Genomic DNA, 19,416 nt, shown 5'->3' with positions numbered 1-19,416 from the left:
TTTTTTCCCTTCAGAAGTGTTTAGAAAAGGTTAAGAACATCCTGTCCATGTCAAACCACAATGTCTGCATGCAGTAAAGCTAGTATACCATCAAGAACAATGAAACACAGTACATTTCAATTTAAATAAAAGCAGCTGAAAACAACAAATTCGTTCATAAGATACATGTGTAAGTTTACAATGTACATGCAGCATGTTGAGGAAGTGAAATCAGGTAGTCTAAATCATGCATAGTTTCTGTAAGCTTAACTTGTGTTGGCTCTAACACTGCTGAGTGTAACACTTTTTTTCCAGATATTTTTAGAAATTCTCTGAAAAAAAATAAACAGAGTAACCTCTAGGATTTTTTTTTATTGATAGGATTTTAAATCCTAACAATGTAATACATATATTTAATTGAGAGATGTAATATACTCAGATATCGATTTATATTGCAGGAGCATCATTGAAACCAGAGCCTACATACACATTCGGTAAGTCTTGTACTTCTACTAACAGAAAGAAGTTTTCATATGATGACGTTAATGTCTATTGTAGACACTCTGCTTAATGATTTATCTTGCAGATTATGAATATATTGTTAGTGAAGATGACTGGATAATATATAATCATAAGGAATACTACTTTAGCAAGGAAGCAATGGCTATGGAAAAAGCGAGGGACTACTGCAAGAAGAATGGTGGTGATCTTGCCATCATTGAGGGTGAAAGTGAAAGAACATTTCTTTGGAAATATGTAAGAAACTTGCTTTACTTCAAAAATGCACAGTTCTGTCCTGCACTGAAGCATCTTTTTCACCTGGCTTCTGAAATATTAGAAACTAGTCCCCATCATAAAAAATCAGTGCCACTTTTCATGGGTTTATCTACTTAGAAGCTTTACCATGATCATTATTTTGATAAAAAATTGCTACAGGTAGACAAATCCTCAGTTTCTTTGTAGGAGCACTCCCAGAGTGTAACTTTCAAAAATCCTATTATGTTTATCTGAAAGCTAGAGTTAGCTTGTTTGTTTTCCACCTCATTCTCTTCACAGAATTTCCCCCCTCCCCCCTCCCCCCCAAAAAAGCTTTTTCCCTCTTGTTGTCAAAATGGATTTCAGAATTTCAATAAAAAAATTTAAGCCAGACTAATTTCTAATAGGAAGTGAATAACCTGGTTAGGATAGTCTTTTGTAAATAGTTTTCATACTACTGAAAACCAATGATTCCTTCCTGTCCTCCACATGACTAAGTACTAAACTCCACCATTTACGTGTAACATTTTGGCAAATTCTCACTATATTTTCCTAAAACTCTTAAAAGTACTGCTTTATTTTATAACCCGCCTGAGGCTTTTTTCTTTTTTTAATCTTAACACAGTATTTTATTCCATTTCTTTTTCGTTCCATTCTGCTTTTATTTTTATTTAAATACTAGAAATTGGATGAAAGTTTTACATTTTGCAGTTCAAGCACATAATCCCAGTGAATCCATGCACACTGCATACTATGTAACCGTACAACTAAAACTAAAGTGTTTTTAAGTACTTGTTTATTTGAAATCTGTTATTTTTACATCTCATTGAAGCTTTTTATTCTTCTTATTCTTATTCTTATTCTTATTCTTATTCTTATTCTTATTCTTATTCTTATTCTTATTCTTATTCTTATTCTTATTCTTATTCTTATTCTTATTCTTATTCTTATTCATTTTGTGTTTGTGTATTTTAGATTTTTTATAAAGATTGGGGAAATAACTTCTATATTGGCTTAAGTGTGAGCCTTGATAAGACATTCCGGTAAGTGAAAATATTAAGTTTGTCAGATTTATATATCAAGTGTGAATATTTGGCATGGATGTCTGTGAGATTTTTTTTTTTTTTTTTTGGTGAGGGCATGTTCACTCAGTCAGTGCAGTCCCATTCCCTTTTCCTTGTTAGACAAGACATAAAATAGGTTGGAGGTCTCTAGGGATGTGCCAGATGGTACTTGAAGACATTACTGAATATTCAAATAATCAAAACCTTCCTCCCCCTTCACCTTCTGCCTTTTTCTAGTGTCTTTTCCTGGGATTTCAAGCTTGGTAAGATGAGTCTTAGCCTCTTCATTTCTCTTAATTTCAGCCTTTCTTCTAATCTCTTGGGATGTCTTTCTTGTCCACAAGCCACAAAGACTCATCTCTGTGGAGCTGAGACAGTCATATCCCATTCTTCTCTCCACTTTTCCTGTAGGCCTCCTTTAGGTACTGGAAGGCCACTATAAGGTCTCCACAGAGCTTTCTTTTCTCCAGGCTGAACAACCCCAACTCCCTCAGCCTGTCTTCATAGGAGAGGTGCTCCAAACCTCTGATCATATTCATGGCCTTCCTCTGGACGTATTCTGGTCCATGTCCCTCTTGTGCTGGGGGCCCCAGAGCTGAACGAAGCACGCCAGGTGGGGTCTCACAAGAGCAGAGCAGAGGGGCAGAATCCCCTCCCTTGCCCTGTTGGCTATGCTGCTTTTGATGCAACCCAGAATACAGTTTGCTTTCTGGGCTGCAAGTGCACATTGCTGGCTCATGTTGGCTCACATAATTTGTCTTTGTATTATTTCTCCCTGTTTATTATGTACCATTTATCCTGCTTGACTGAGGAATACTCAGGAATTCAAACTAGGAAAACACTGGATCAGGTGTTGTCTGAAGTCTTTCAGACTTGGCAGATTCCCCACTTGACTGTGCTGCCACCAGCACTCTGAAGCTTTTTCATTTTGTTTTCAAGTTTTTTTTTTTTTTTTTGAGAATAAATCTGTGAATCACCAAATAGGAATTGTGTATCACACAACTGAAAGCAATAGGTATATAATATTAAAGATCTCCTTTGTTTAATAAAATGGTTCCCAGTGTAAGGTTCAAGGATCTCTCTTACACTGCAAGATCTTATATTACATTATTATTTTTATTGTTATTATTAATATTATGGTATAATATTATATTATATTATATCTTATATTACTCTTTTTGGTCCCAGGAAATTACTAAACTAGGCTCATATTTCTGCTTCTGTATTCCAGGGAAGGTGAGGTCCAGTGTTACACTGGTGTGTTTTCTTTAAGCTATCAATGCTCAGAGGCCAAGAAGGCTGCAACCACCAGCTAATTAGTTGAGACCAGTTCCAGGTCAATAGAATAGGTAGCTGACATAAAGATTTTTTTAGTGATTCCAGGTGAAAGGTCTTGCTTTCCTTTTACCAGAGAACAACACATGTTGGTACACTAGGATACAAGAAACAAAATATCAAGCTCTAGTATGTCCTTTACAAAGAAATACTACTCTGTTCAACTAAGAACTATTATTCCCCTAAATTGCTTCTTTCAGATGGATGGATGGAACTCCTGTCAACTATGTTGCCTGGGCTCCAAATGAACCCAACTTTGCAAATAATGATGAAAACTGTGTGGTCATGTATACCCAAACAGGTGTGTGCTGTAACAACATTCAGTCTGCATGGTGTGATATAGGCTTGGGAGAGCTGAATGTTTAAGTCAGGGTCTTAGAGATTTGCATCAGATCTCAGAGAGGTGAATTAAACGTTTGAACTAAAATTCCTCTTTGGCAGTGTTATGGTTTGCAATCACTGAAATATTTCTGTTCTTAGCCAAAATATTAATATTCTCGGTTTTGCTGGAAACGTGAATATTTCTAAAGAAAATGTACATAAAAATTATTCTTTGTTTCTGGCAGAGAGAAATATAAATATGGTAGTCAGTTCTACTTCCTATGATGGATTTGTTTTAGGAAAGGATACTTTTTATCCCAGTCTCTGTTTTGTTTTGTTTTTCTTTAATTCTAATTTGTTTTCAGGTACATGGAATGATCTCAACTGTGGCAGTGTTGAATTATTCATCTGTGAAAGGCTTAACAGAACTGTTCGCCCAACTATTGCTCCCACCACACCACCACCAAAGGGTGGGTGTCCAGAAGACTGGCTTCTCTTTGATAACAAGGTGCAGTATGAAAAGTCAGTATACTGTACTTAAAACAGACAAACAAAAATACAAAACAAACATATTTGGTTCAGTTTTTAAGTTGTAGCAGGGTTTTTAGTTGTCATAAAATACGTTTTGATGTAAAAATATGTATAAATGACTCTAAAAATGTTTTCTGATATCGAGATTATCGAGATAGTCTTTATCAAGATAGTCTTTATTGGGCTAACAACAGTTCTGAAAGAGGTCATGAGCCATACAAGAACAAAGCTTCATCTTCATCTATTTTTTTATTTTTTTTTTGCTATGATTTAATGTTACCAAAGATGGTTGAGTTGAGTGGTTTTCCTTGTGTGGGAGAAGCAACTGCAAAGCTGTTGTATGTTCTTATTTACTTTGCTGTGTTTATCTGGCTGCCATTTATTGCCTGGACACTGTTTTGTTCCTTGCCTAACATGCACTGGCTCTTAAACCACTAAAGCACCTTCCTTTGAACATATTTTTTAGGTTCTTTGTGCAACTAAATATTTGTTAAAGTAGACCAGTTATAAGCTTCACCACAATTCATGACATGAGATCATTCTTGGTCTTCTCAAAAGACAAAATTTCAGGAAAAAAGAGTATATACATTTAAAACCCAGATATTTTTGTCACTAATACAAAGCTATAAACAACTAGTGTATGCTGTTAAGCATACACCTAGCAGTAAAGATAATCCTAGATTACATTGCCTCATCTGTCTCTCTGTCCTTCTCTCCTTCCCTCCTTTTCCCCCTCTCTTTCTTCTCTCTAAGCCAAAACAGGATTTAAGTTCAATGGAACTCCTTTGTGTGAGATAAACTGTCTCCTCTGATAAGCTGTCTCCTCTTTCCTTCTCTCTCTCAGTTCCGGGGAAAAGAGTCACAGACAGAGATTTTTCCCTTTTGCGATGCTCACTCAACCTAAATGTTTCTCTCCTTCTTACCTCCTGGAAGGGGAGCTTCCAGGCATTCCTCTCTGCTTGTTTAGATAGCACTCCATTGTCTTTTATCCCCATTTTCTCCCAAGATTCCTGATTAACTTTTCTATTGCAAACTTTAATTAACACATTAGGGTTGCTTGACACTTGATATTTAGCTTCAATAATGTCTCATCCCTATTACACATTGATTTTTGAGGTCTTAGGCATTCCCCTGAAATGCTGAGGAACCATCACTTTGGCTTAATTTCTACTGAAAATGTTAGACTGACATATTCCTTATTTTAAGGAGATGATAAAATATGGAGCTTTAAAGCAAGCTACAGAGGACTGTTAAACCACCTAATCTCCCCTTTTTTGGTATAAAATATCTAACTTATCTCACTTGTTACAAACAGAAATGTTTTCACTGGAAACTCTGAAACACCATCCAACTATAGCTTTGGCACACTTCTCTTTTTCAGTGTTTTAAAGTATTTGGCCTTGATGAAAATGATACACTGACGTGGCATGCTGCACGGAACAATTGTATTAATTTTGGAGGAAACCTGGCTACTATTTCAAAAAAGGAAACACAAGGTATAAAGCACAATTTTTTTGATACTGAATGAGACTTCATATAATCATTGAAAAATAGGTTAAAACAAATATTAAATTTTCTGAAATATATGCCACATTAATATCAAGTCATGTTCAATGAACAAATTGCATGTTGGAAAAAAAAGTTTGTGTAGATATTAGTGTCCGGATTAACTTTAAAAATCAGAACTTTGGGGACCTATAGGACCCACAAAGGAATTTATACTGTTCAAATATTAAGATTTTGTATTAGGGGCTTGTCATACAATAAAATGCCCCAGTACTGGAGTTCCCATGTTCCCCTGTTCCTTCTGCTCTTCTAGACCTCAGCCTGCTTGTCTTGCAGCTCAGCTTATTACATTTTTTATTTTTATTTTTATTTTTTACTGAGGCTTCAAACTTCAATACTGAATGTAAGGAATGAAAAGTAATGCATATAATGAAAGGAAATGTCATGCCACAGGTCTGCTGAGGGCTGCGTAGACCACTTCTTAGCTCGCTCCATCAGTGTTTGTGTTTTATCCTTTTTTTCTATAGCAGAGGAAGGACAGTCTTTGAAAGTCAGTCTAAGCAGGAGCTAAGGGAAACAGCATTTGGCCTTCCTACGTGCTGAGGTCTTAGTACATACATACTTAGTTCTTAAATAGTTTTATTTGCATTGTATCTCTTTTGAAACCGAGTCTTTGGATCTGGTTAACAAAGAAATTACTAAAGAAGAAAATAGACTGCAGTCTGTAGACTCATTTTCTGTGTGACAAGGTGTACTGTCCTGATGGTAATTTCTGTAATACTGTTAAAACAATTATCCCTGCTTCTTCAGATGATAAATAATGCAGGAGAGTGGGCACACAAATTCATCTAAAAATGTTGAAAACAACTCTATGAACCAAACCTTGTCCTTATTTTTATTTTCATCATAAAATTACCTCTTTATTTAAAAAGAGAGAGAGAAAAAATCATCATCCCTTTTCCAGGCACTGCTCTATTTAGGGAAAGGTAAATTCAGTTTCCCTCTTTGTGCAATTAATCTTTTTCCTTCAGCTTTCCTCATGTCCCTCTTAAAAAATGCTGCAACTGATGCCTGGGTTGGACTGAATGACATAAATCAGGAGCATGTATATTTATGGACAGACGGAAGCCCAGTTTACTACACAAATTGGGCAAAAGGTTCCCGAAGTTATTATAGCAAGGTAAACATTAATTTATGGTTATCACTTATTCTCGATAGCTTTGGTAGATTAATAGAATATATGTACCTACAATAATATTTTTTGTAAAGTTTCCTTTATAAAGTTTTTTAATGATCTTGTTGCTTCTGAAGGGAAAGCAGTAATGTGAAAGATCTACTTTCAGATATTTTCTTCAACTTCTTTGTTTTGTCATGATTTATAAATCCAGACAGATATTTGGAATTATTGTGCAAAACTCAGATAAACAAGCAATTATCCTTACTTTACCATGACTGATCAGGAGATTCAAATAAACCATAGTATAGCAATACCTGCATAATTAAGTGATACAGAGAATGTCATTTAGACTTCTCTAGGAAAATATGAACTGTACAGTTTACATTTCATAGTGCTGAGCTTAGTAAGATAAATGCATTGAATTCAACCCTCAAAAGGAGAATCTGGGTCTTCCTTTTGTATTTTCTTCCCCTCTATACCTTCTATTAAATTTTCTCAGTTTTACAGAAACTTTTCTGCACGCTTTGAAACTTTCAGCACTGCTATACCATTTTGTGTTTAATTGCAAGAGAAAACCAAGTGTTTTTCATTAATTTTAAAACGGCTAATGAAAAATACTGATTGATAGCACCACTTCTTTGCTCCTTTGCTAGCTTTACCAAGTTTCTCTCTTTTTCATGACAGAATTGTTTTGAGTCTTGCTGAAACAGGAAGCAGCTCTGTGAGGTCCAACCTCCACTGCCACCCAGGCTAGAGCTCAGTTTTAGGCTCTTCAGGACTTCCCCATCTCACACACACGTGCTTTTTGTAGAAGGCTATGCCCATTTCCCTTCACAAATTGTTCCCCATGCACTTTCCTTCACTTGCTGCTGGGCTATTTTCTCTGAGGGGGTCAGAGACAGCATGAGGTTATGCTGAGATGAGGGAGGGAGAGCTGCTGCTTCCTGCTGCAGAAAACTGGAGGAGGCAAAGGAGGAAGCAGAAGAACCAAACCTGGGGTGCAAAGGGTTGGGGAATTGTCCCTCACAAGAAATTGTTCCTGCTTGCTACCTATATGCTACTGAGCAACATCTTTGGTTTCTAGTGCTAGACTGGTGCAGAATGAGGGTTTTAGCTCTCTAGGCAAGCTATAGTCCCGATAAGAGTTTCTGTATAACCTCCAGGAAAATAACAGAGCTCAAATGTCCTGTGTGCCATATCTAGCATATGTGCATCTACCTGTATGCACACACACACACAGATCATGTGGACAGGTAGTCCCAGATGCTTCTCCCTACCTCGGAGCTGTGATTTGCAATCCCTCCATCATCCAAGCACAAACTGTTCTATGGATGAGTTGTAAATGACTGTTGTCGTTTTACTGCTTCTGACTATTTCTAATATGAGTTCATACAGATTATCTTAATTTTACTCAGGTGTGTGTGACAGGTGAGTCTGTATATCCTGTAGGAAAAGGAATGTTTCCTATTTTTCCACATCTTTTTCTTATTAATCTCATCTCACATGTAGGATGACTGTGTCTATATGATAAAGAACCCTATTGAACAGGCAGGGAAATGGAAAGATGAAGAATGTAAAGCAAGCAAAAGCTACATATGCCAGAAAAACACTGGTGAGTTTTCTTTCAATACTTTCTAGTACAGGTAATTTATTGTGGTTAATTTAAACTGGTGGTAAAATTAACTTCCCATGCTCAGTGCTATTTTAATTGAATTTAATTTAACAGTGTCACTTGCACTAGAAACCATTTATACAAAATGAACACACATTTTATTTTCTGGAGAAAAACTCTTGATCCTCTTGATCTTTCCTATTTTAAGTACCAGACCAATACATTAATAATAATAATAATAATAATAATAATAATAATAATAAACAACTCTATGGAATATCATGTATTTTACTATTTTTGGCAGTCAGGAGGGGGAGAAACAGAGAGAACAGTGAAGTACTTTGCCTTTATATGGACAAATTCTTTAAAACTGAATTCTCCTGTTATATTTAAAAGCACTGCAACAACTTTGTTTTGAAAATCTGCCCTGCTTGATTTTCAGTTTTCAAGTGCCTTTTTACAGTCTTGGGCAATTTCATCAGCAGCAGTATCCCTTTGCTCACAGCATGCCAGTTTTACCTTCTGCTACTTTCCTTACTCTTTTTCTTATCAGAAATACACCAAATACTAGTATATCACAGAAAAAGTGGGAGGATTGTTCCCTTTAATGCCTTACACAGTCACTTTGGGAAGGTCTAGAGTTTATTGGGCACGTTCCTAGAAGCGATACCGATATTTATGTTAAAAAGTAATTCTAAAAAGAATTAGAAAAGTTTGTTACAGAATGTGAGAACATGGCTTCATCACTGCAGTGTTAGTTGGGAAACATCTTAATTTGTTATTGCAGCTTCCTTCAATTACTTGACTACCATGGTAAAATAGATCCTCTTTCAGTGTGATACGTCTAGCCTAGATATAGCTATGGACTTTCTTCTTTTTATTTCTTATTTTAATTTTTTGTTTGTTTGTTGTAGATCCTAAACTACAAAATTCCCAACCTACGGTCCCAATGTTCGGCTTTAACAATTATGGTGATGACCGCTATGCAGTCATCAACTACAAAATGAGCTGGGAAGAGGCACAGAAAAACTGCAGAGACCAATATGCAGAACTTGCCAGCATTCTGGATCCTTATGCTGAATCCTACCTGTGGTTACAAATATTAAAGCAGGGAGAGCCTGTATGGATTGGTCTTAACAGCAACACAGTAAGTCCATCAAACGCTTGTGACAATCAAACCTGTACTCCAGATCAACATAGATCAGCCAGTTTCTTGCTCAGAGGTTTGCAGGATCCACTCTTGCAGGCTCTGGTGTGAATGCTCTTGATCAGATCTATGACTGCTTGGCAGGAATCAAAGTTTTGCTAAGGTATTTGACTTGGCTCCACTTCAGAGGTTTTAAACATCTAAACATTTGGCCAAATTGTAAGTCAGAACTTTCACAGCCCGCATTTCAAAGGCCACCAAGGATACAGCTGCAGTAGCTAGTGGCTTCAGTGGCTTTGAATTTTTGCTTCCTATGCCATGGATGGGCCATGCACTCACATGTGGCAGCACAGTTATTTCTCAGGACATTCTGTGGAGCTCACCATAGAAACAGCTTGGCTTAAAAGTAGTTGTTTCTTTGTGAGGTTATTTTAAGCTTTATTATTTCAATTTACAGACTAGCAGTACAAGAACATGAACTGTTGTCCAAGCAACAGGAGAGACGGCAAGCTGCAGCACAGAGGAAGGAGCAGGCCTCTGGCAGGGGGGATGCATTAGGTTGGTTTTCAGAGATGATGCCAGTGCCTGAGGGAAAGCTGCCAACAGCCAAGAGCGTGAAGGCCTGAAAGGGGAAGCGCTTACTAAAGGCATATAAAAAGGACATGAAAAAAAAAAAGATGCAGCTGGATATTTATGGAAACAGAGTTGTGAGGAAATAAAGAGTGGAGAGGTAGAGCTAGCTGGAGCTTGGTGAGACATGGGGCAGAAGGAGGGCACAGTTCCTGATGTGGGAGGAACCACGGTTGAACTTCATTGAGAGCAGGCACTGAGAACCCAGGATTAGATAGGAAGCTGGGATGACACTTGGCCAGGGAGTTCAAAGGAAAAAGGACAGGAAAGCAAGTGTTACAAAGAACGGAATAGGAGCCTACATCTAAAAGGTGGCAGGAAGAAGAGGTCAGACTGCACAGGACAGGGTGAGAGGAGCCATGGATATGACTGCTGTTAGTCATGTTTTGGAAATAATCATGAAATCCATTGAAAAAATAACATGTTGTAGAGAGAAAAGTACTTACAGTTAGTAGCTGGTCCTTGCAAGAGCTAAAAACCTATTACAAGTCCTGTTAGCACAAGTGGACAAGTGGCAGAGGTCTGTGGCATGTGTCACATGAAAAACAAAGTCAGTATTCTTGTTTGAGTGGAACTTCTGCTTTTTTTTTTTTTTTTTTTTTTTTTTTTTTTAATATAGAAGAGCTTGTGTTAGAGGAAAGCTAGGAATAGTTTATCTGCAATCTTTATTTGATCTCTGTGTGTATGTGGAGTCCATTGATACTTTTTTCTGTGACATATTTATATTTGTTACCACAAGGCTCTTTGTCCCTTTACTGCACAAGCCAGATGGTGTGAATTGAACAATGCAGGTTGAATAGTGAACAAATGTCAGGAAGATCACTGTATCTTACTGTAAGATCCACTGTAGAGAGTGGAAGCTTGGACCAGACTTTTATATAATCATGACAGAGGAATAATAAATTATGTGCAGGAAACTATGATTCTGACCTGTCCTATCTTTTACATACCTGCAAGCAATCTTAATATTCTTTTAACCTAATTCATGTATGTGACATAATCTTTATTGTCATTTGCTTTTAGACTCGTGGCCGTTACATGTGGTCAGATAGAAGGAGGAGCAGGTATCATAACTGGGCCAGTGGAGAGCCAAATAAAAACAGAGCCTGTGCCTATCTAGATCTGGACGGTTTTTGGAAGACAGCATCTTGCAATGAAACATTTTTATCTGTTTGTAAACAATCTGATGGTAGGTTATCAGTAGGAGAAATGTGATTAGGGAGGCTGGAATTTAAATTCTTCTCTTTATTTGAATTTAGGTTTTGCACATACACAATGATTGTGAGAGAAGTTTTATGCTTTGTTATAAACTATTGCTTTTGTTAAGGAAGAACACCTAGATCCAGTCTGTCTTGAACGATTTCCAAAGACCTTCACATTTCATTTCCCAGGCCAGTCAATACGTGCACATAATAAAGTCAACTGCAACATTTCATGCCACAAGTGGATATTTTCTGCATCCTTATTTGTCAGGGATTGCAGAATTGGTCAACCTTAACCCAACCGTAAATACATTAATATATTTTACATTTCAAATAATCTTCTGTAATATTGGGAGACAAGAAACTTCACTTTGCAGAACCAATAAGTGCAGATGGAAAGAGGACCAGGAGGTAGACAAATATGGAAACATCCAAAATGATGAATTTATATTTATGAAAAGTATAAAATCCTGGGAAATTTTGCTTGAAGTACTTTTACTGAAGTACCATAGGGGTTCAAATATTATACCTAATTATCAAATATGTTTTAAATTATGTATGGAATTTATGATCACTTTACCAGACTTCACTGTAAATGTTTTGCTCATTTAAGCTCTACTTTGCCTTTAATCATGTCATTCAATAGGTTGCTCTTTCTACTTTTACATAGTTTAAGATGTATGTACAGGGACAGATACAGACAGATTCTGTGACCTTGCTACAAAACAGCTGGATGCAAGCCACTGGCAGTGTAACCAGACCAATACAGTCCAGCTATGCCCAATACCATGCATGCTTCTGCTGCTGTGGAGTATTGCTCATTGTGCCTTCTCTTTTCATCATTCCTCACTCTTGCATTTCTTAGAAGGGTGCTGCTTGGTGGCTGTATTCGCAGGAGAACAAAAAATACTTAAAAAACATAGGAAATCTGAATGCTGCAAAGCACACCACAGCAATGAATGAATGGCACTTTGAGAACCCATCCCCATGTGGTGGTGGCTTTGAGATACTTTAGGCATACTGACTAATTCTTTTTTGTAAGTTTTGAAGTTTTAAATTGCCTAGCTGGAGACAATTGCAGTTAGATTCCAGTAAGCCTTCTTTAGCATGTCAGAGAACAGCCCCATCCAGAATACATTACTATTTTACCATGATTAGTCCTGTTATTTATTTATTTATTTATTTATTTTATTATTAGTTGAGCCTATGGAATATTCTTTTACTGGAATCACTGTCAAAATGACCAGACTGATATGTGGTGCAGCAGTATGTTACCCTTGTCTTCTACAGCCCTACTGAAATCTGTCTCTCCTTAACAGAGTTAATCCCTAGTGAACCACCACAGCTTCCTGGAAAGTGTCCTGAACCAAAGCGTGGTAGATCTTGGATTCCCTTCCGTGGCCATTGCTACTATGTCCACACCACTTCCGAAGAAAGCTGGCCTGATGCTTCCATGATGTGTATTCAGATGGGTAAGTGCCTTTTTTATTAGTCAATTTTAAAGGTTGTTTGTGCCCAGAATAATGTGACAGGTAGCAGTCTAAATTTCATTTTTGGCTTATTGTTCCATTTTTCCACTAGTTCTTGTAAAAATTCAAGCATCTCAGAGACCAATGTGGGTAGGTTTTAATCCTTTTTTGATTGCCCATTAGGGTAGGTGGCTTGAAAGTGTCCACTTGTCTTTTTCACTTATGCCTCCCTTTTCAATCCATCACCATGTTGATTTTCTTGTTTGCTTTATCTGACCTTTTTGATGTCTGTTCTGCATTTTGTCTTTTCTTCCTCATCTGAAGTTCCTACCCTTGTTTGTAGAGTGTTTGTATTCTTGGTCTCAATTTGTTGCAGTCCCTATCAGGTTGAAGACAGCTCATAAAAGGTAGAAATATATAAACATGTCCTGGACCTTGGGAGGGACTTTTATTTTTATTATTTTTTTTATTTTTAAATCCAGAACCAAGAGATAATGTGTAGATTTATGTGTGTATATCAATTCTAAGCTTAAGCAAATTTACTCTCAAGCCTCTCTACTATATGAAAAATCTGATCATGAATCATATCATGTTTTTTTTACTGAGGTAAATAATTTATAGTGGAAAATATTGCTGAAATTATATGTAATATTTAATTTATATCTTAGGTGCTTCTCTAGTTTCCATAGAAGATCCAGCTGAACTGAACTTCCTTTTACTGTACCTGTCTCCACTTGCAAGTGACTTCAGAAGGTTTTGGATAGGATTATTCAAAAATATTGATGGTAATTATTTCAAAATGCATAGTGAGATGAAAATAAATACTAACTAAACAGGAGAATTCTAAGTAACACTAACATTAAATACTAATATGTTAAATATTAAATGATTAAACAAAGAAATCAACTGTTAAGTGTTTAACAGCTTTTCAGCTAAAATACTTACAATATATGCCAGATAAAGGCCTATATTTTTTTTGTATCTTTATCGTAGTTGGAGTATAGTTCAGTCTGTAAAAGATTCTAGCTTAGCACTGCTTACTAACTAAATTGCTTACTAACTGCTTACTTACTAAAATTGCTTGACAGCCAGAGTTAGTCTTAAAAAAAAAAAAAAAGTCTAACAATTGAGAACTGAGGCAGCTTTTAACTGAAATTTATTTCTAAACAAAACAGAGAATAGCAGAATAGCAACTCACAAACTGCCTAGCAATATTTCTTAATCTATTCTTTTAAATCTTTTTCTTCATAAATTTTTGGTGGAACTTTTTGCTGTCATCCAAAAATATTTCAGCTATTTATTTGGAAATGCAGTTCAAAATTTCTCATTCAAAATGTTGGTAAAAACAAATTTAATGTTTTCTATATAATTATAATCCTAATCCTGTTTTTCACAGCAGGCTTTGAAGGTAGGGCTCCAGAACAAGTGGGCTGCTCTGGCCTTGGCTGTGGCTGCCCAAGTCTCTGTCCCTCCCCATCAACAATGGTGGGCACCTTGTAGCATGGTTGGCCAGGCTGAAAACTAACAGTACAGAAGAAGTGTTTTTTTTTCCTGACCTGGCCCACTACCTTTCCACATTGCTACATGCCAGTGAAAGCAGAGGCAAAGGAAAGTGCAGCTGCAGACAGTGGGATGGAGATGGTGGTACTCAGGTGGCAGTGAGCAGATAGGATATCCTGACATGAAAGCACACCCTGAGGGAGCAGAGATGGCAATTATTTCTACTTGATGGCCCTCAGCAGGAGAGGATCAAAAAGTTATTATTAAAGAGATCTGATTCAGACTGCAAAGGCAATTGATTATTCAGTGATCTTGGATCCACAAGTAAAGAAAATTTTCTGAGCAATCTGGATCCTTAAACTGCAGAGCATGGCTCATGTGGGCACTCTGCTTTTCTGAAAAAAACACAATAGGTGGGTTCTGGGCACAGACTTCAGCTGAAAGTCCTCAGGCAGCTTGGGCATTTCTTTCTTTCTTTGTTAACAGCCATGGCCCTGGAGGGTAATGGAGTTAACTTTGTCTGTGTACAGCATATGAGCATTACATTTTGTGCATTCCCATCTGAACACCTCTGACTGTTAAAAGAGTGAAAAGTGAGTCCTCTGTGATGATAGATTAATCAATAATAAATTTGGTATGCAATGTCATTGGGCCTGGTAGACTAGAACTGATTCCCTACTTCATTCACTTACAATTTAATACTCTTAATTTTAGGGGAATGGTTATGGGCAGACAGAAGTGTGGTAGAATATGTCAACTGGGAGAAAGGAGAGCCTACAGTAATTTTTGATGAACACTGTGTTGATATGGATGTCTCAAGTGGAACCTGGAGGAACTATTACTGCTCCGTTGACCAGAATTTTATTTGCAAAATCCCCAAAAGTAAGTTCTGATTTATGTTTACCGCGTTATTTTAGAAGTAGCAGTTAACATATAGCTGGTCAAACTAATCATACACTGGGTACTTTTTATGTGTTGATGTTGATGCATGTGCCTCTGTATTAAAGCCAAGAGTAACTTTTGTTAAGAACAGAAGAATAATGTTGGGGATTTTTTTTTTGTTTGTTCTCCACATGTTGTCAATGGAGTAATTCACAAGCTTTGTAAGACCCAGCCAGCCAGACCTGCATGGAATTGACTGAATCACAAGCAAGGGAGGGAGGAAAACAAAAGTATATCTTAAAAGTTTTCATATGTAAAAATGCTTTTCAAGTATAAAACATTGAATTCCTCTATGTGAAGGATGGGTGCCATGAAGGTGTGAAAACTTTGAACAGTAAAAGTGCTCAAAGCAATTAACAGTGAGACAAAAGTTTGGGGTTGTTATAACAAACATTTTAAATAAGAATACTTGATTAAATTATTGTGAATTCTCAGGGAAAATGCTTTCATATATTATTAATCTGTATTATGTAAAATCTAATAGGAACACAAAGTAATAACTATATACTGTGTACTTAGTCTTTGAATGGTTGTTTGTGAACATTGTATAATATATCCATATTTTAATTTTAAAGTTATTGAAGTTGAACCAACCCATGATTCATCCATCAATAAAGGTAGGTTGTTTTTTATAAGCATATTAAAAAGAAATTTCAATAAATTTATATGCATTCATTATTTACAAGTAAAATTGCCTCTAGATGAGTTTCATTGAAATACCCATCTAACTATCACTGATGATTTTATTTTAAACTTGTTGAAAAAAAGAATTTTTTCTTTCAAACTGGGTGGCTTATTGATATTTTTGTTATTTTCTGAATAAAGTGGGGTACAATATAATGCTACTTTTAAAAGAAATGTAGGACAGATTGAGCCCAATTTTGCTCTGCCCTTTGAGACTGGGTGTTGATTTTAAGTGTGGTTATGATTGTTCTGTACTTTTATAGTTCACCCAGCTGGTTTACACAGGAAAATGTTTGTTGTACACAATAGCAGTCTCTGTTCATTTGTGGTAACTGTTCTGTTTTGTTTTTCATAGCATCAAAAAGAGAAGCTGCTGCTTCATCCTCACATAGTTTAAGTGTGATGATTGTTATACTGATCTTCCTACTGCTAGCAGGAACTGGCCTTACAGTCTATTTTTTCTATAAGAAAAGACAAGAACAGAAAACAATTACAGCCAGTTTTGACAATACTATATACTGTGGTGATGCTGACCCTGGAACTCATGAATCAAGGTGTCTTGTGACCAATATTGAAGAAAATGAACAGGCAATGGTTTAATAATCAGGACAAACTTGGAAATGAATTACTGTTTCATACTAAGGACTGATTTGGAAATGAATTAAAGCACTGGAATGTCAGAATTCTTAAGTTAAAGTGATTTTCTTCTATGGAAACTCTAGTTCATTTTGCACAGGTTGCTTCTTGCCTTATGTACTAGCAGGAATAAACAATCTTGCAACACTCTGGATCTGCTCTCAGACAGTATTACCTGGCAGGACTGTAGGACATGCTTATGACCCTGGAGCTACGCTGTGTAAAGGAACACTCGGGCTGTTCCAGTCTCTGTATGGGTCCTGCATCACTTTGGGGCATGAGGAGACCCATACTCGTCACAGGCAATTGTGAGAATAAATGTCTTAACAGTCTCCAAAAAGTAATTCCAGATCTGTAGAAATCCTGAAAATGTCACTACTGATGTCCACTGATCACAGGCTGGCAGAATTGCATGGGTCGGATGGGATCTCCCAGCTCACTTCGCGCACATCCCTGCTTGAAGCAGGACCAGCTCCTCACCCCAGCTAGGGAGCCAGCTCCCATGCTTATCCACACTCTTGCTGAAGATGGCTTTCCACATTTGAATTTCCCTTGCCTTTTCACTTTTGCACAGCAAAAGACTGCACACCTCTGTGAAAATTTTGGCTGCATCTTTTCTCTATAGTTTATAGTTTATAAAAAAATATAGTTTAATATATTTATAGTTTAATACAAGACTCAGGTCTCCCCTTAACTTATTCTCCCTGCTCTTTCAGATTCTTACTGTTACCACATACCTATATATCAAGTCCCCTACTCCTCTCAGTGGCCCTCAGCTAGACCCTTAATTTTTCCACCACCCAGTTCCAGCACTTACTGCTTCATGGAGTCATACCCCTTCAGGTGCAGGATACACTTCAAATCATTGACAATATATTACCCTTTAGACCTGCTGGGCCAAGCAGTTTTTCACCCAACTTGCAGTCGACCCACTATATTAAGACAGAGGATTTTGAAAGTCCTGCTGAGATCAAGGTAAATGACATTCACTACTTACTTCCTTTTCTGGGGACTGCAGACAATAATTTTGTTATAGGAAGTAATTGGTTTGGCCAGGCATAATTTGCCCTTTATAACTGAGTTCTGGCTCTTTCCATTCCCCCTTTTTTGTCTGTTTTGTTCTTGGAAATCGCTTCCAAGAGAATTGTTCCATAATTTTCCCAAGGACTGAGGAGAGGCTGACTACACTGTAGCTTCCAAATCCTTCATCATTCCTGTTTTGAAGGTGTGACATCTGACTTTTCCAGTCACTGGTGCAGTCATCGTGACTTATCAGAGGTGACAGAGTGCAGATGCCCTGTGACCACAGCCAACTCTCTCGGTATCCTCAGATACATTCCCTCAGGTCCTGTGGACGTCTATAGGTACAGCTAACCTTATCCCTAACTCAATCCTTCTGCACCATGGGTTGTACTGTTCTTCCCTAATATCTGCTGCCAACTAGAGACCTGGGAAGTGTGAGAAATGGTTGATAGCATTGAATACTTCAGCCGTATGTCTTGCAGGTCTCCTGCCCCATTCAGCTATGGGCTTGCATGTTCCTTTTGCTGCTGAGGTACCCACAGAAATCCTTTGTGTTACCCTAGTTTGAAACCCAGTTGAGCTTTAGCTTTCCTCGTTCTGTTCCAGTGTGTCCAGGACATGTCCCTACTTGTGTTCTTGGAAGCTTGTTGCCTTTTTCACCTTCCATACACTTTGAGCTCTTTGAGTTTCAGCTCAATCAGAAACTCCCCATGGGGCTAGGCCTGCTTGCTGCCCTGCCTACTTTGTGTCTTGCATATTGGGAGAAACCATTCTTGAAGTTTAAGGAGGTTGTCCTTGAAGATGGAAAAGCTATCTTTGGATCCTTGGCCTTTCAATAACCTCATTCAGATTTGATTTTTCTTTGGGTCGGTGTTGTATAAATTCAGGTCAGAAAGCTCCAAAATGCAGATAGCATGCATTCTCATACTGGGATATTTAATTCTACAGCACATACCTGTAATATAGGAATGATACGATACTTCAGAGTATCTCATCACAAAAGTATTATTAAATCTTATTCTGTTGGTCTTTTGTAAAATTCCAGTCTTACCTGAATAAACACATTTTCCTCTTTATATAACTTATAAAGTTGAATTGAATGCATTGAATGATCAGCTATGATAAGAAGTATGAGTGTATTGTGAATAGAAATACGTTCTCATTTAAATAACAGAATAGGAATTTCAAAGGAAAGGGGGAGAACGGGCAGGGTACTTAATACACAGCTGACAAAACTGTGTAAAATTTGTTCTTGATATCTCCAATACCAGTGAAGATTTTGTACCTTTTTAGGCCATTTTTTTTTTCAAAGTCTAATGAAGCTTGTTATTAGAAAGGCTTTCATAATTTCTCACTGAATTTTGCCTGTCAAAGTCTGATTCAGTCCTGTAAATTTAATTCCAGACTTCCATCAGGACTGAGCTGATAGCACTGCATTTTATACGAGTGTATCCTCTGTGTTCAGAAAGCTTGAAAATAAACAGTTGGTTCCTATATGTAAAAATATTTTAAACATTTTCATTTTTTTTTGGTGCCAAACATAAACAATCAAATGACTCAAAGATCGTAGTCTCAAGAATATATTTAATTTGACATTTTAAAATATTGTAATCTTTTGACAATTTTTAATCATGTTTAAATTAAAATATTTTACTTGTATATGAAATACATGTAAATAAGTTTTTGTTCTACTTTGATTCATTAAATAGTCATTGAAAGGTTGGTTATAAGTAAAAGTTTGTGTCTTCTTAAATAGAACAATTTATCCTAAATGTGACATAACAGAAAGGAGAGATGATAATCTTAAGGTTCTGTACTCAAAATAACCACCTATTTTTCTTAGTCTACCATGTTCTTAAATTCTAGTAGTGATTTGTCTTTGCCATCGTCTCACTGTTTCTT

The 19,416-nt window shown here is 36.8% G+C and overlaps 1 protein-coding gene across 1 annotated transcript in view; it reads left to right on the top strand.

Annotated features, from left to right (window-relative positions):
• The window catches only part of LOC311206606 (macrophage mannose receptor 1-like), a 33,104-nt gene extending 14,059 nt beyond the window's left edge, over positions 1–19,045 (top strand). Inside the window, exons 16-30 of the mRNA XM_084282058.1 lie at positions 438–473; positions 566–735; positions 1,711–1,778; positions 3,335–3,435; positions 3,821–3,963; positions 5,368–5,482; positions 6,524–6,672; positions 8,179–8,281; positions 9,196–9,428; positions 11,082–11,247; positions 12,580–12,732; positions 13,398–13,514; positions 14,944–15,111; positions 15,747–15,788; positions 16,211–19,045. Of these exons, the coding sequence (XP_084138184.1) occupies positions 438–473; positions 566–735; positions 1,711–1,778; positions 3,335–3,435; positions 3,821–3,963; positions 5,368–5,482; positions 6,524–6,672; positions 8,179–8,281; positions 9,196–9,428; positions 11,082–11,247; positions 12,580–12,732; positions 13,398–13,514; positions 14,944–15,111; positions 15,747–15,788; positions 16,211–16,455 (2,009 nt within the window). The 3' untranslated portion in view covers positions 16,456–19,045. The remainder of the gene's footprint in view (positions 1–437; positions 474–565; positions 736–1,710; positions 1,779–3,334; positions 3,436–3,820; positions 3,964–5,367; positions 5,483–6,523; positions 6,673–8,178; positions 8,282–9,195; positions 9,429–11,081; positions 11,248–12,579; positions 12,733–13,397; positions 13,515–14,943; positions 15,112–15,746; positions 15,789–16,210) is intronic.
• The last annotated feature ends 371 nt before the right edge of the window (positions 19,046–19,416 follow it).

The sequence above is a fragment of the Netta rufina genome (genome assembly GCF_964035555.1).
Source record: "Netta rufina genome assembly, chromosome: 2".
NCBI classification, from domain to species: Eukaryota; Metazoa; Chordata; class Aves; order Anseriformes; family Anatidae; genus Netta; species Netta rufina.
Note: the sequence above shows the minus strand (reverse complement) of the source record. Positions and strands in the feature narration are given on the sequence as shown.